The sequence below is a fragment of the Mastigoproctus giganteus genome, chromosome 3 (assembly GCF_048544385.1).
Source record: "Mastigoproctus giganteus isolate SK-2022 chromosome 3, ASM4854438v1, whole genome shotgun sequence".
Classification (NCBI taxonomy): domain Eukaryota; kingdom Metazoa; phylum Arthropoda; class Arachnida; order Uropygi; family Thelyphonidae; genus Mastigoproctus; species Mastigoproctus giganteus.
The window spans coordinates 171,124,055-171,138,216 of record NC_143577.1 but is presented as its reverse complement, the minus strand read 5'-3'; the positions used below and the strand labels follow the sequence as shown (position 1 = coordinate 171,138,216).

At 35.2% G+C, this 14,162-nt stretch overlaps 1 protein-coding gene across 1 annotated transcript in view; it reads left to right on the top strand.

Moving 5' to 3' along the window:
• The window catches only part of LOC150088409 (1-phosphatidylinositol 4,5-bisphosphate phosphodiesterase-like), a 754,578-nt gene that overhangs the window by 442,831 nt on the left and 297,585 nt on the right, over positions 1-14,162 (top strand). Inside the window, exon 19 of the mRNA XM_090370149.1 lies at positions 11,736-11,867. Within this exon, the coding sequence (XP_090226275.1) occupies positions 11,736-11,867 (132 nt within the window). The remainder of the gene's footprint in view (positions 1-11,735; positions 11,868-14,162) is intronic.

Sequence of the window (14,162 nt, the reverse complement as noted above, 5' to 3'; positions counted from 1 at the left end):
AAGTACTCATGCCGACACTGCCAAATCAGCATTTTTATTATCAAGCAGCCTAGTTTCTACTGATTGTTCCAAAATTCTGTAGAAAGCTTCTGGACCGATTGGAGAATAATTTCTGTAATCTGCTCCATGAAGCGAAACTCCTTGAAATCGTAGATTTTCAGCAGCTTTGGTAGCATTTCTTTAAGACTGTCCCAGAACTGTTTGTCTTTTTTAAAAAAGTTGTACAACAATTTCTATTTTTTTATTTTCCCTGTACAAATTTATATTGTGCTCCTGCAAGTCCAAGCTCAAGTCTGATAATTCTCGAAGAGCATCACACATTAAACTTAAGTCTAATATAGGGTTACCAGATCTAGAATTCAAAAGCCAGGACAAAATAGGAAAAAACTAGGACATTTTTAGTTTTAAAAACAAGGACATTTAAAAATTATATTTATTACTAAAAAATTACAACACATATTTATCGTTACTGTTAATCATTTTCAGTAAGTTTAGATTACAAAGCCAGTAATTATAAAACGTTTTACAATTAATTTTCAAATTGTAAATAACCAACAAAATACTATTAATTGTATTTGTTTCCTTTTTATTCCTAATGTTGCTCCATTGATTGCTAATTAATGAAAATACATGCTCTACATTCCCACTGTGGGCAAAAATAGAAAATGTATGTTCAGCATTTTGTAAAAGCTCAGAACATACCTCGGAACTCTTGCACTAATTGAAATATTCAGCCCATTTTCTATGGGCTAATAAGTTTTCCCAGTTATCATCTTTCTTTTCTCAGAAACAAATTCCTTAAACATAAATTGGTCAAATAATCTACAATAATCGAAATTCAAATACACAAATGATGATGATACAGTCCACTTGTGTAATTTTGGGATAATGCAGTCCACTTAATGCAACTAGCATTTAAGCAAGCAGTTACCAAAATAGATAATTTCTTTATTTATTCTGTTGTATTGACTGAAGGTGCAATGCACAGAATATTGAATGAAAATTCATTTTATGATGAGATGATTTTTTAAATTACAAAAAACTAGGACTAAGTGTAAAATCTGAGAGGATGTCCGAAGATGCCCTAAAAACTAGGACATGTCCTCGAAAAAAAAGGGCTGGTAACCCTCGTCTGATATAAAGTTTGTAGTCATAATTCTTTTCTTCTTGAAAATGATTAACTAACACCTCATAGTTATTCCAAAAAGCCAAAACAGACTGGAAACTCAATTCCACCCATCATGTGCTTAAAATTCTGCCAATTTTTAATAGTTCAATATCCAGCAAGTTTGCATATGCCTTCAATTCTCTGGCAATTTTTTGGCGACGTGTTATACATGACATAAAGTTTATCAATAAATTATTTAAATCTATTGATACCTGCAACGGATTTCACAGTATCACCAACTGATAGTTCTAATCAGTGATTAGTGCAATGCCACACTATTAAAGAATATTAAAGATTAGTGCAATGCCACACTATTAAATGAGTTTTTAAATAGTTTACCATCATACCATATGACTGAAGACAATCAAGCAGAGAATCAAATATCCCTTTTGCAGTAACATTTTTGAGTTCAATCAAGTCCAGAAACAAATTTATGGGAGATCTCATCTCACTGTTAAATATACAAGTTTTTGAACATGAACAATTAAAGCAGATTTCTTACTCACCATGATCAATTCATCAATTATCAGTGAAATTTTACCATTCAAAATAATAAATTCAATTTTATTAGCCAATTTTTTTTTCATTTGATCACTAATGTGATTTAAGATGTTAATGCAAGCATTAGTTGAATGAAGAATACGACCCATGTCAATTACATTTAATTGTTGTAGGTCAATCCCTGATTCAAAATTATGAAAAAAAATTCTTTTCTTTGGCCACCTTATGTGCAGTGTAAAAAACTTTTGCTGTTATTAATTTTTTCGCAAAATAAACTCTTTAAACACAAATTTTCAAGGGACTCTTTCTCAACTTCTTTAAGCAGTTTAATAGCAGCTTTATGTCCCACTGTTTCCTTGTGATTAAAAATTTTCTTTCTTTCTAGCTGTTGCTGCCTGCTTTTGCCAAAATAGGTAATTTCATTATTTGCCCATTCCTTAGAAATCTTCATGCCCATCTTCTTTTTCACTCCAAGAGTTCCAATTTGTTTACATAATGCACAGCCAAATCTGTTATTTTGATAATTTAGCCAATTAGTTACTTCACACAGAAGTCAATTTTTTTGATCAACAGTCCAGCAACTTTGCCATCATTTATGTCAGTCATCATTTATGTCAATCATTTATGTCAGTTGGATGCAGATACCATCAGGAACAAAAACTGTCTTTGACACAGTCTCTGTAGTTAAGTCTTCACTAACATTTTCACCTGTTTTTAATTTCTTAACTGTGAAAGGTGAAAAGAAACTAGTAATTCTTTTCATTTTTTAATTTACAGTTCAAGATAGCTTTTTTACTACTAATTTACTCACGATCTCGTTACCACACAGGCAATTAAATAAAACTGTTGCATCTGAATTGAAAATGCAAAAATACAAAGTTATTAGTATTGAACAAACTTTTACATCGTAACAAAAGTTGCAGAAAAACTAGTGGGGAACCAATACAAGCCCTTAGGAAATACAATTTCCAAAGGGGGAGGAGTCAAAAAAAGGTACATGAATTTACTGAAATGGGTGTTACTTCTTAGATGAACAGAACATCTGCAAAAGTGGAATAAACCTTAATAAAATAAATCTACAGTTGGACCTCTCTCTCTCTATAACTAAGTCACTTGCAAAAATTCATTAAACAAAAATTTCGTTATAAAGAAATATGATCTTTTCAAATTGAAAAATACTATAATTCAATGTTTGGAAATATAGTAAAAGATGGTAAATAAATCAGAAATAAGTGAGAATAAATAAATTTTCTAACATTTCATTCAAAACAATTTATTAATACATAACGTATTAAGATATGATTTTTTCTTTCATACGTACATGATGTGCACAATATTAGTACACTTGAGAATTATTTTGCAAAATATTTGGTTATCTTGTGTTGTACACTGGATTTACTGTACATCGATCATTTAAAAAACATCTGCATTTGTTTTACCAAACCTTGTATTTTCAGGAACATTTTCTTCACACTGCAGGCCATGACATTTCAAAAGCTGCCAACATTTCATGTTTTTAAGGTTTAATACCATTGTTGCCCTCATTTTCTTTCTCTTGTCATCAATATTATCATTAATTCTTTGAATTAGTTCTTAAATTTGAATTTTTTCTTTTTTTTTTTGAAACTGTTCAAAATGTCATAGTCATTCAGGTAGTGTGACCATGTAAACAGAGATAGGGAAAATTTATGGAAAAATGTGGATAACACACTTCCACAAAACAACAGTTGATTATTTGCTGGAGTAAAAGAAAACCACTCTCTCTTAATTCTCAAACAGGATGCTTACAGTAGAAGGTTGACCAGAGCCTATTGACTGCATCGGGAATATCCCTTGACCAGTGCGACTTCTCAGTGTGTGGGACAGGTGGTCTGATAGGTTTTACGAGTACCCCTAATTTGTAGAATGGTAATCCCTTTAGCTCTCTTAATTTGTGCAGCAGCACAAATTGCCTGAAAGGCAGAAGTATGAACGGTGCATACCAAGTTAAGTCTCAACTAATCCGTTTGTTATATGAAAATTTTCTTCGCTCAACCGAAACTATTTTAAATGTAATTTCTAGGGGGAATTCAAAAAAATCATTATAAAGGAGTTCTTTAAGCAGAGGTCTGACTGAGTAATTTAAATTTCTAAAAATGTTATAAAGTTTTATATAGAAAATATCCTAACAATAGACAGTGAAAAATACAAATTTAGTTAAATAACTTTAAGCTTATTTGAGTAGTAGGTAAATGTGAAAAAAAATATACTGAATATTTGTTGTAGTTAGGTTCTAGATGGTAGATGACTATTATCAACCAGTGCAATACCACTTGAAATAAAATATATATATATATATATATATGTTTTATCCACTTAAAAATATGCCCAATGCATTGCCAATCTTCTAAAGTTGAACAGATTACAAAACCAATTAATGAAGATTACTTGAAAAAATTTTATTAGTTTGAAAGCAAGGAGCTAAAATATATGTCATTACATGGAATAATGTGTCATCAGGCATTTATATTTCAACATTCAGAGTCAGTATTAGCAAAAGCCATTATTCCCAGAACAGTTGGAAAACACAAAGTAATCAAATTTTGCATTGCTTAATATAGTTGGGTTCTAGGTGGTAGCTGAATTTATCAACAATTGCAATACCACAGTCACTTTACTTATTGGAGGCTTGAAGTGGTGGAACACATGTTTAGTCTCCAGAGCAAAGTAATCTCTCTCTAGCAATCCCTCCCCCTTTCTCTTCTGACATGCAGATTTATATATTTTGATGTTATCTTCAAATAGGCCTCCGGGGTTGGGAATATTCATACTCCTATTATGCCATTATACACCAACCGTATTAAAATTTAAAATTTATGGTTTTCAATATTTTAAACAGTACAAAACCATAAATTTTAAATTTTAATATGGTTGGTGTATGATGGCATAATATGAGTATTTTGATGTTATGATGGACATCATGGCATTATCCAATTACATTTTAAGGGTACAGCTCTTAAACAGTGTTCACATGCTGACAACTAGATAATCCACCAGACCAAACCTATTGGTAAATTTCTAGAAGGTTCCCAGATCACCTAGTGTATGATATTGCTGCCTCTACTCTGCCAGATAGTGATTGGATGGGGGGGGGGTGTAAGCAGTCTACATGCAGGAGGGCATTGTTGAGGCCACATTATGCCAAGGAGCCGGATATTCTTACCGTGTGTATGCTATATCCAAAAATTTCATTACTGTATACAGCCTCCCCACCTTTTCTTACTACTGGATACAACATGAATTAGCATTAGCATTATGAGGTATATGATGCAAGAAAGCAAGCCTATACAACATCAACCAAAAAAAAAAAAAAATTCCCATTTCACCCACCTGGCACTCAGAATGTTTGTCTAATTCAGCCTTAACTTATTTAAGCTATCAACTTCCACAACAACAGATGGAAGCCTGTTCTAGCAACTACCCACTGGCTAAAGGAAAACTTCCACACATCTATTCTACAACTATCTTTCCTCAATTTAAATCTATGCCCCTTCAGGTTCTTAATCGGAGCAAGAGGAAGTATCCCATCAGCATTGAACCTGCTCAAACCATTCAAAGCCTTATACACCTTGAACAGATCACCTCACTGGTGCCTAGTCTCCAGATGCTGCAACTTGCAGAACTGAAGCCTTTCTTTATAAGCATACCCCCTTTGTTCCTCTTGCCAATCTAGTTTTGCCCTTCTCTATACTTGTTCTAGCAACTCTGCATCCTTCCTAAAATGAGGCCTCGTGACTTGTATGCAGTACTCAAGGTGTGGCCTGACCATTGCCTTATACAAGGGAATAATCACTTCCTTGTCTCTGCTAGCAAAATTCCTATATATCATTGATAAAACTCCATGACCTACTCTGGCAGCCCATCTGCACTGCTCAGAAAACTTCATAATTACCCACCAGGTCTTTTTCATTCTCCACCTCCTTGAGTGTAGTACCACACAGTTGGTACATTTCTCTTGGGTTATGCTACACTGTTACCCATGTGCAGTACTTTGTATTTGTCAATGTTAAACTTCAATTACCACTTCTCAGCCTATCTGCCTAACTTTTCTAGATCTTGTTTCAGTAGCATACTGTCTTTACTGTCATTAACAACCCTGGCAACCTTTGAATCATATGCAAACTTTATTGTACCTTCATCGATATCATTGATAAATACACAAAACAACCATGGGCCCCTCATAGAACCCTGAGGAAATCCACTAATAACATTAGTTCATGTAGAGCAGTGTCCATTTATTACTGTTTTCTGCCACCACCAACTCAATCATCCCTACATCCGTTGCGGCAACTTGCCCTTAATGCCATACTGCTCCAACTTGCCTTTAATGCCATACCGCTCCAATTTGTACAGCAGTCTTCCATGTGCAACAGTATCAAAAGCTTTCCTGAAATCCAAGTATATGATATCAAAATTATTTTTTGCATCCAGTTCCTTTGTGACTACATTGTAGTATCCACTCAAATTGGTCAGACAAGACTTCCCCTTAACAAATTCACACTGTGTCTGACTGCAGTGTTATCTAGGTGATCCTGCATAACTTCTTTAACCAGTGACTCCATTATTTTCTCCAGAAGAGAAGTTAAATTAATGATTTGTGTCACCCTTTGAACCTCTGTGAATTGGGGATACATTTGTATATCTCCAGTCCATGAGGATCTACCCTGAATCTAGCGATGCTTTTATAATTATAGCTAAAAGTTTGCTTACTTCCCTCGCTGCTTCCTTCAATATAACTGGATAGATAACATCCACCCCAGGTGCCTTTTTTTATGTTTAACTTCAACAACTTCTCCTCCACTTTGCTCTCCATTATTACAAAATCATTTAGCTCTCTGTTAGAGTTTAATAAACTTTGGTTCTCCCCACTCTTACATAATTCCTCAAGTGTGAATGTAGATGCAAAATACTCATTCAGTTTTCAGCTACCTGAGCAGAATCATTAACAGTCTTACCACCAACATCAAGTGGACCAATCTGATTCATCCCCTTCGTTCTTGAGTTTCCATAAGTAAAGAAGTCTTTGTTGTTTTTCTTTGCGTCTTTTGCCAAGGATTTCTTGTACTCAGCCTTCGCTTGCCTAACCTTCTTTGTGACTTGCTTACAGACTAGCTTATATCTGCCATAGGCTTCTATGTCACCTGATAATTTATATGCATGCCATGCATTTTTCTTCTCTGCCACGAGCCTCATCTGACATCCATTTAGGTCTATATCTTGAACAGTATTTCTTAGTTGGTATGAAAAGCCTAGTAGCTTCCAAGATTATTTCCTTGAAGGCTTCCCATTTAGAAATTGCAGTTTTTAACATCATCAGTTGATCCCACTGTATAGAATTTAAAAACTGTCTGAGACCACTGTAGTCACTTTTACAAAAACAAAAACCCTTCGCTTTACCCTTGATGGTAGTTACATCTTTAAATAAATCCCACATCAGTACACTGTGATCACTATCACCAATTGGTTCCAAATTCTTAATGCATGAATAATCACTGCTGATAACAAGTAGTAGTAGTGGCATGTGATGCAAGAAAGCAAATGTATGAGCTTATGCAGCATCAGCCAAAAAAAAAAAAAAAAATCACACCATTCCCTCCAAATGCCTATCCAGTTCCTCCTTAAATTTATTCAACCTATCAACTTCCACAACGAAAGATGGAAGTTTGTTCCAGCAATTAACCACCCGCTGGCTAAAGGCAAATTTCCGCACATCTGTCCTTTCTTAATTTGAATTTATGCCCCCTTAGGTTCGTAATCTGAACAAGTGGAAGGATCCCATCAGAATTCAGCGTGCTGAACCCATTCAAGACCTTATACACCTCAATCAGATCACCACACAGGTGCCTAGTCTCTAGCCACTGCAATTTGCAGAACTTAAGCCTCTCTTGGTAAGAGGATCCCTTCATTCTCCTCACCAATCTTGTTGCCCTTCTCTATACAAGCTCAAGCAAATCTACATCCTTCCTAAAATGAGGCCTCCAGACCTGTACTCAGTACTCAAGGCGTGGCCTGACCATTGCCTTATACAGAGGGATAATCACCTCCTTTTCCCTGCTAGCAAAATTCCTATATATCATTGACAAAACCCCATGACCTGCCCTGGCAGCCATGGGGTTTTGTCAGAAACCCCAAGAGCAAGACTATTATTCCCTCTGGTTGCCTCCTCAAACATGTTCTAGAAAACAGTCCTCCAATAAATCCACAAAAATCTTGCTAATGTGCGAGTGAACAACTCACAAGTTCCAGTCAATATCTGGAAAGTTAAATTCCCACATTAGAAGACATTATGATTTAATGGCCCACTCTGTTTCTCTGCACAATTATTCATTGTAATCATCACAGTCATTAGGCCTATAACACACTCCTACTCTCATTTTCCCTTCCCAGTGTTTAGGTCACACTGATATGACTCAACATTGCACTGTTCACACATGTCAATTGGATGCACTTCCTTAGATTAGATTTTGTGTTTCTTAACTAACAGCATAATCCCACCTCCCTTTCTACCCTGTCTATCCTTTCTGTACACATTGTACTCCCTAAATTCGAATTTTGCACTGCTTATATCTGTGTGATATTAGACACCACATCTCTGACATCCCAACAATATCTGCCTTTGTTGTCATGATCAGCACTTCAAATTCATCAAATTTATTTACTATACTCCTAGCATTGGTGTACATGCAAACCCCCGCTATTCATGTTGGTTACGTTCCTGAGAAATGCCGCGAATACCGAAAACACAAATACTGAGTTATGGCTCCCATAGTAATAAAGGGGTTCCGTTCCAAAGTATGAAATATATAAGAAAAACTAGTCTAAAATTTTGTCTATGTATGTATTATATGTACTTTCATAATATGACTATGTACATAGACAGCACATAGTGAAATGCAAGCATATGGCATCGAAATGAAAATAAGAAACAATTTATTTTTAAATGTAATATTTATTAGAAATTTCAAACAAATCTTTCAAACCAGCACCTTTGCTATAGCTGAAAAACTTATCCCGCCAGTGGTATCACCAGTTTTGCTAAAGCGTTGATAAAGGAGTTTTTCCTTTTCACGAATGATGAGTGAACTTAACGGAATTTTATTTTGAGTTCGGTCTTCTATCCACAGATTAAGCTTTTTCCATTTTTTCTAATTTAACATCACGAGTTACAGAGCAAATTTTTGAAGCAATTAGCGCATTTTCACGGACACAACGTCGGATTTTTTCTTCCGATTTCTTGATTGATCGTACTGTTGACTCATTGATTTTATAATGTTTTGCCACTGAGGAGACACTTTCGCCATTAGAAATTTTATCTAATAACTCAATTTTATTCGCTAATGTTATCAACTTCTTTGATCTTTTCACATTTCCCTTGTTATTTGTAGCCATATTTTTGTAGGGGTTAGAAAGAACTTGTCCACAATAAAGTCACTTTCTTCCATTAACACACTCTAAAAAGTCTGTTTTACACTGCAAAATGGTAGATTTATCACTTTTGTAAGCATATCAATTTATAAATTGATAAATTTAATCAGTTTATAAGCATATAAATTAAAAGCAAACGACAAAACCTTCCATGACAAGCGCATAACACATACTAAACAAGGATTAGCGAAAAACATCCATGCTCGCAATTTTGTCACCCCTCTCCCCCCACCCACTGAGCGCTGTTTTGACTGGGGAAGATAATTTTAGCCGCGCCTTTTTTTTTATGCCGGAAAATGTTCACAGCGCTTTAAAATTCACATTATTTTAGGTTTCATTTTATATTAAATCAGCGACCGCGAATACGCAAAACGGCGAATACAGATACCGCGAATAGCGGGAGTTTACTGTATACATGTACTTGTTCTTACTTTTAGTTACCCTAACACATGTATTTACTTTTTCCATGATGACTCCCAGCAGCTCTTGAAATCTCCAGCAACTTGCTCTCTAGGCTGCTGTTTGTTACAATAGAAGCAGTCCAAGAATCACCTTTGCCTCTACTTGCAGCTACTGCTAATATTTTAGTCTGTGAATTCCCCACCAAGCTAGCAGTTTTCCGACCCTCCTAACACTGCTTTGATAGCATCAGCAAATATTCTTTCACCTTTTCAATTTAAGTATATCCCATCCCTGTAGAAGCAGTCTCTCCTGCTAGCAAGCACAGACCATGTTGAAAAAATTCTACCCCATGAGCCTTGGGCAATCTCTCCATGGCCGAATTGATTGACAAGGCTCTCATAATATACTCCCTCCTATCAGACAGAATTGTCTAGGCAGAATTGCAGACACTTTCAAATTTTACTGTAACTTGTGACTTTTTTTTTAACATTGACCTGTACTTGTTAAGTAAATCTGCAGATGTTTTACTCTTAATGTCATTAATTCCAAAGTGTACAACAATATCACCTTTTGCACCCTTAAAAGATGATATCTGCTCTACATCATCAACTTTTGCCCCTAACAGACATATCCTGGTCCTGTTCCACCTATCCTTTTGCATAATATATTCCCCATCTCCCTGACAATAACTAGTTCCTGTCGGACCAGTGCATTCTGCCTTGGAGATTGCTGCCTTCCTGATGCATTGATGTTGTTGGGAGCTGAGAGCTTGATAGACCCCCTCTTATTAATTTCTTTGAGGGCATCTACCCTACACCTCAAACTCTCATAAATGCCCATCAGAATGCTGAGTTGGTGCCTAATTTCTTCACAGTCTCTGCACCTGTCCTGTTCAAGAAAGGTTCACAAATATTTCACATTTCACATATATGTATAGTGCAACCATCTCTTTCCAATATAAGCTTATGTTCTCTCTCTCTCTCTCTCTCTCTCTCTCTCTCTCTGTGTAAGAAAAAGTAAAGATGCTATTCAGAATTTAGATTACTCAACCATTTTAAAGCCTTGTGTTGTTAAAGCCTTGAGTTGCAAACAGATGCCTAATTTTCAGAAGCTGCAATTTTCTTTTTGGAAAGAATACCCTTTTGTGCCCCCCTCTACTAATTATGTTTTTGCTCTTTTCTTTTCTGTAAAGCTCTTCTGAGAGATGTGTGTTGGGGAAGATTAGTAGGCCCAACTTACTTTAGCCCTAAATCCAAAGGTCCCTTCCCATTCTCAGTCCTACCAAGAAAGACTGGGTATCCCCAACATTAATTCTTGCTACTAGGTTACCTGAACTCTAGGACCAACCTGTTTATAGCTCTCCCAAAATGTGGTTTTCACACATGTATGCAGTATTGAAGATGTAGCCAAGCTATTCCTTTATACAGATGTAGCCAAGCTATTCCTTTACAATCATCTCTTTGTCTCTGGTGGCAAAGTTCCTGTATATCATTGGTACCATAAATTTTTTCATGGCTCTCCTGAATAACAGAGTTCGTAAATTGCAAAACAAGTTGCCTTAGTTGTGTTGTATTGCAGTTGGTTGTTTCCATATTTGAGAACAGTGTCTGAGCTTCTTCATATAGCCCACACTTTAGACCAAGTGTGGGCTATGTGAACTACTTTGATTGTACCTTAATACCATTCTAGTACTACCTCAATTTCCTATACATTGTTCAGAGAAAATTGTGGTTGGAATCCAATATTGTCTATTATTTTTTATATTATTATTATTATTAGCCATATGGTGCAAGGAAGCCTGAGGCTTATGCTGCACCAGCCAAAAAAAAAAAATTCCTGCATTACCCTGAGAGAGAGAGTCAGTCAGAAGTAGAAGGGAATCACCAAGAAAGCAAGAAAGAGAAGAATGATGATATCCAGCTCAGGACCCTGGGTTTGCTAAGCCCATGCTCATTAGATGTGAACCCCTGAGGTACTAGATGTCAGTACTTTTGGTATCACTGGTGGACATCATATTGTGTGGCTTTGTAAGATTATCCTTTGCACTGCTGCTATATGTTGTGGGAATAATTTTCAGAAAATGTACAAATCTGTCATGATTGATATTAGGATTAGCTATGACACATAAATATTTAAATTTGTTTCATAAAAGTATTAATAGATTTCTTGACTTTTTTTCCCCTTCAATTTTAGGAACCACCTCAGCTAGATGAGCAAGTAGCCATGGCGAATTATCGGTATACTGGTGCTACTATCCATGTTCATCCATATCTGTCTTCAATGGTTAATTATGCACAACCAATTAAATTTCAGGGTTTTGATATAGCAGAAGGTACAGAACATACTTTTGTATTTTTATTTTACTTAAAAATTTTCTTTTCATAAAATTAAGTTACCACGGGCATTTTAATTTTTGTGATGCCTTACAATTTTCCTCACTGCAATAAGGGTTTTATTATAGTCATTATGTTAAAGAAGTTGAAAAATCCTCAGATGATATCATCTCTGATAGTGTCATCTGAGGATTGCTGAATTCTTAACTTCAGAGATCAGTTTCAGAGAAAATAAATATTTGAGTACCAGATTTTAAATAATTTACACTAAGTGGGTTGATGCATACTACTAGATTTTTTAATAAATTTTTTCATGGCTCTCCTGAATAACAGAGTTTGTAAATTGTAAAATAAGTTGCCTTAGTTGTGTTGTATTGCAGTTGGTTGTTTCCATATTTGAGAACAGTGTCTGAGCTTCTTCATATAGCCCACACTTTAGACTAAGTGTGGGCTGTATGAACTGCTTTGATTTTACCTTAATACCATTCTAGTACTTCCTTAATCAAGACTTGTACATTGAGAATTTCTGTCACTTATTTAAAATAATAATAATATTTTTTTATTTATTATTGTTTTAAATATAATTTATACTATATTTTATCTCATTCACAAAATGCCAGTTAAAGTATGAAAATATGAAGTTCCCCAAGCATTATAGGCAGACTTCCAGGGGTTTGTCAATGATATACAAGAATTTTGCCAGCAAGGATAAGGAGGTAATTAACCCATTGTACTAGGCAGTGGTAGGCTGCAACTTGAGTAATCATGTCTGGAGGCCTCGTTTTAGGAAGAATATAGATCTGCTGGAACAGGCACAAAGAAGGGCAACATGATTGGTGAGGCGGAGCAAAAGGGTGGCCTCACCAAGAAAGGCTTCAGTTCTACAAATTGCAGCATCTGGAAACTAGACATCTGCAAAATGATTTGATTGAGGTGTTTAAGGGTTTGAATGGATTGAGCAAGCTCAGTGCTGATGACATTCTTCCTCTTGCTCAGACTACACACATGAGAATACATAAATTAAAATTAATGAGGAGAGTTGCAGGATAGATGTGGTTGATCATTGGAACTTCCTTCTCTTGTTGTGGAAGTGACTAGTTTGAATAAATTCAGGGAAGAACTAGACACACTGTTGTGGGAATCGGACAGATGACGAGGAAAATGGTTTTTTTTTTTTTTGGCTAATGCTTTATAAGCTTGCTTTTCATTTGCCAATACTAATACCAATAATGAGTATAAAATGTAAAGTTCTACCTTTTTTGGTAATATAATTCTAGATATATCTTAATATATGGGTAGTAAAAACTTAATGCCATTGAGGGTAAATGTGCAATCCCATATGAAATTCTCTCATAAGTTTGGACAGGCTGCTAACAATATCACTTTTTCCGTAGTCTATGACATTAGTGAACTATGAAAGAAACTATTAAACCATTAGTGAACTGTGAACTATTAAAACATTTGGACTAGGGCACAGGCCATAAGAATCGCAGAGTATTGTATATATGATATATAAAAATTTTGCTAGAGACAGAGAGGTAATTATTCTGTTATTTATAACTACTTAAGTACAGTAAACCCCCGCTATTCGCGGTATCTGTATTCGCGGTTTCGCGTATTTGCGATCGCCGATTTAATATAAAATGAAACCTAAAAAAATGTGAATTTTAAAGCGCCGTGAATATTTTCCACCATAAAAAACATGGGCGTGGCTAAAATTACCTTTTCCGGTCAAAACAGCGCTCAGTGGGTGGGAGGAGAGGGGTGAAAAAATCGCGAGCGTGGATGTTTCTCGCTAATCATTGTTCAGTATGTGTTATGCGTTTGTCATGGAAGGTTTCATCGTTTCCTTTTAATTTATATGTTTATAAATTGAATAAATTTATCAATTTATATTTATAAATTGATATGCTTACAAAAATTATAAATCTACCGTTATGCAGTGTAAAACGGACTTTTTCGAGTGTGTTAACGGAAGAAAGTGACTTTATTGTGGACAAGTTCTTTCTAACCCCTACAAAAATATGGCTAAGAATAAAAAGAGAAATGTGAAAATATCAAAGAAGGTGATGACATTAGTGAATAAAATTGAGTTATTAGACAAAATTTCTAATGGTGAAAGTGTCTCCTCAGTGGCAAAACATTATAAAATCAATGAGTCAACAGTACGATCAGTCAAGAAATCGGAAGAAAAAATCTGCCGTAGTGTCCGTGAAAACGCGCTAATTGCTTCAAAAATTTGCTCTGTAACTCGTGATGTTAAATTAGAAAAAATGGAAAAAGCTTTAAATCTG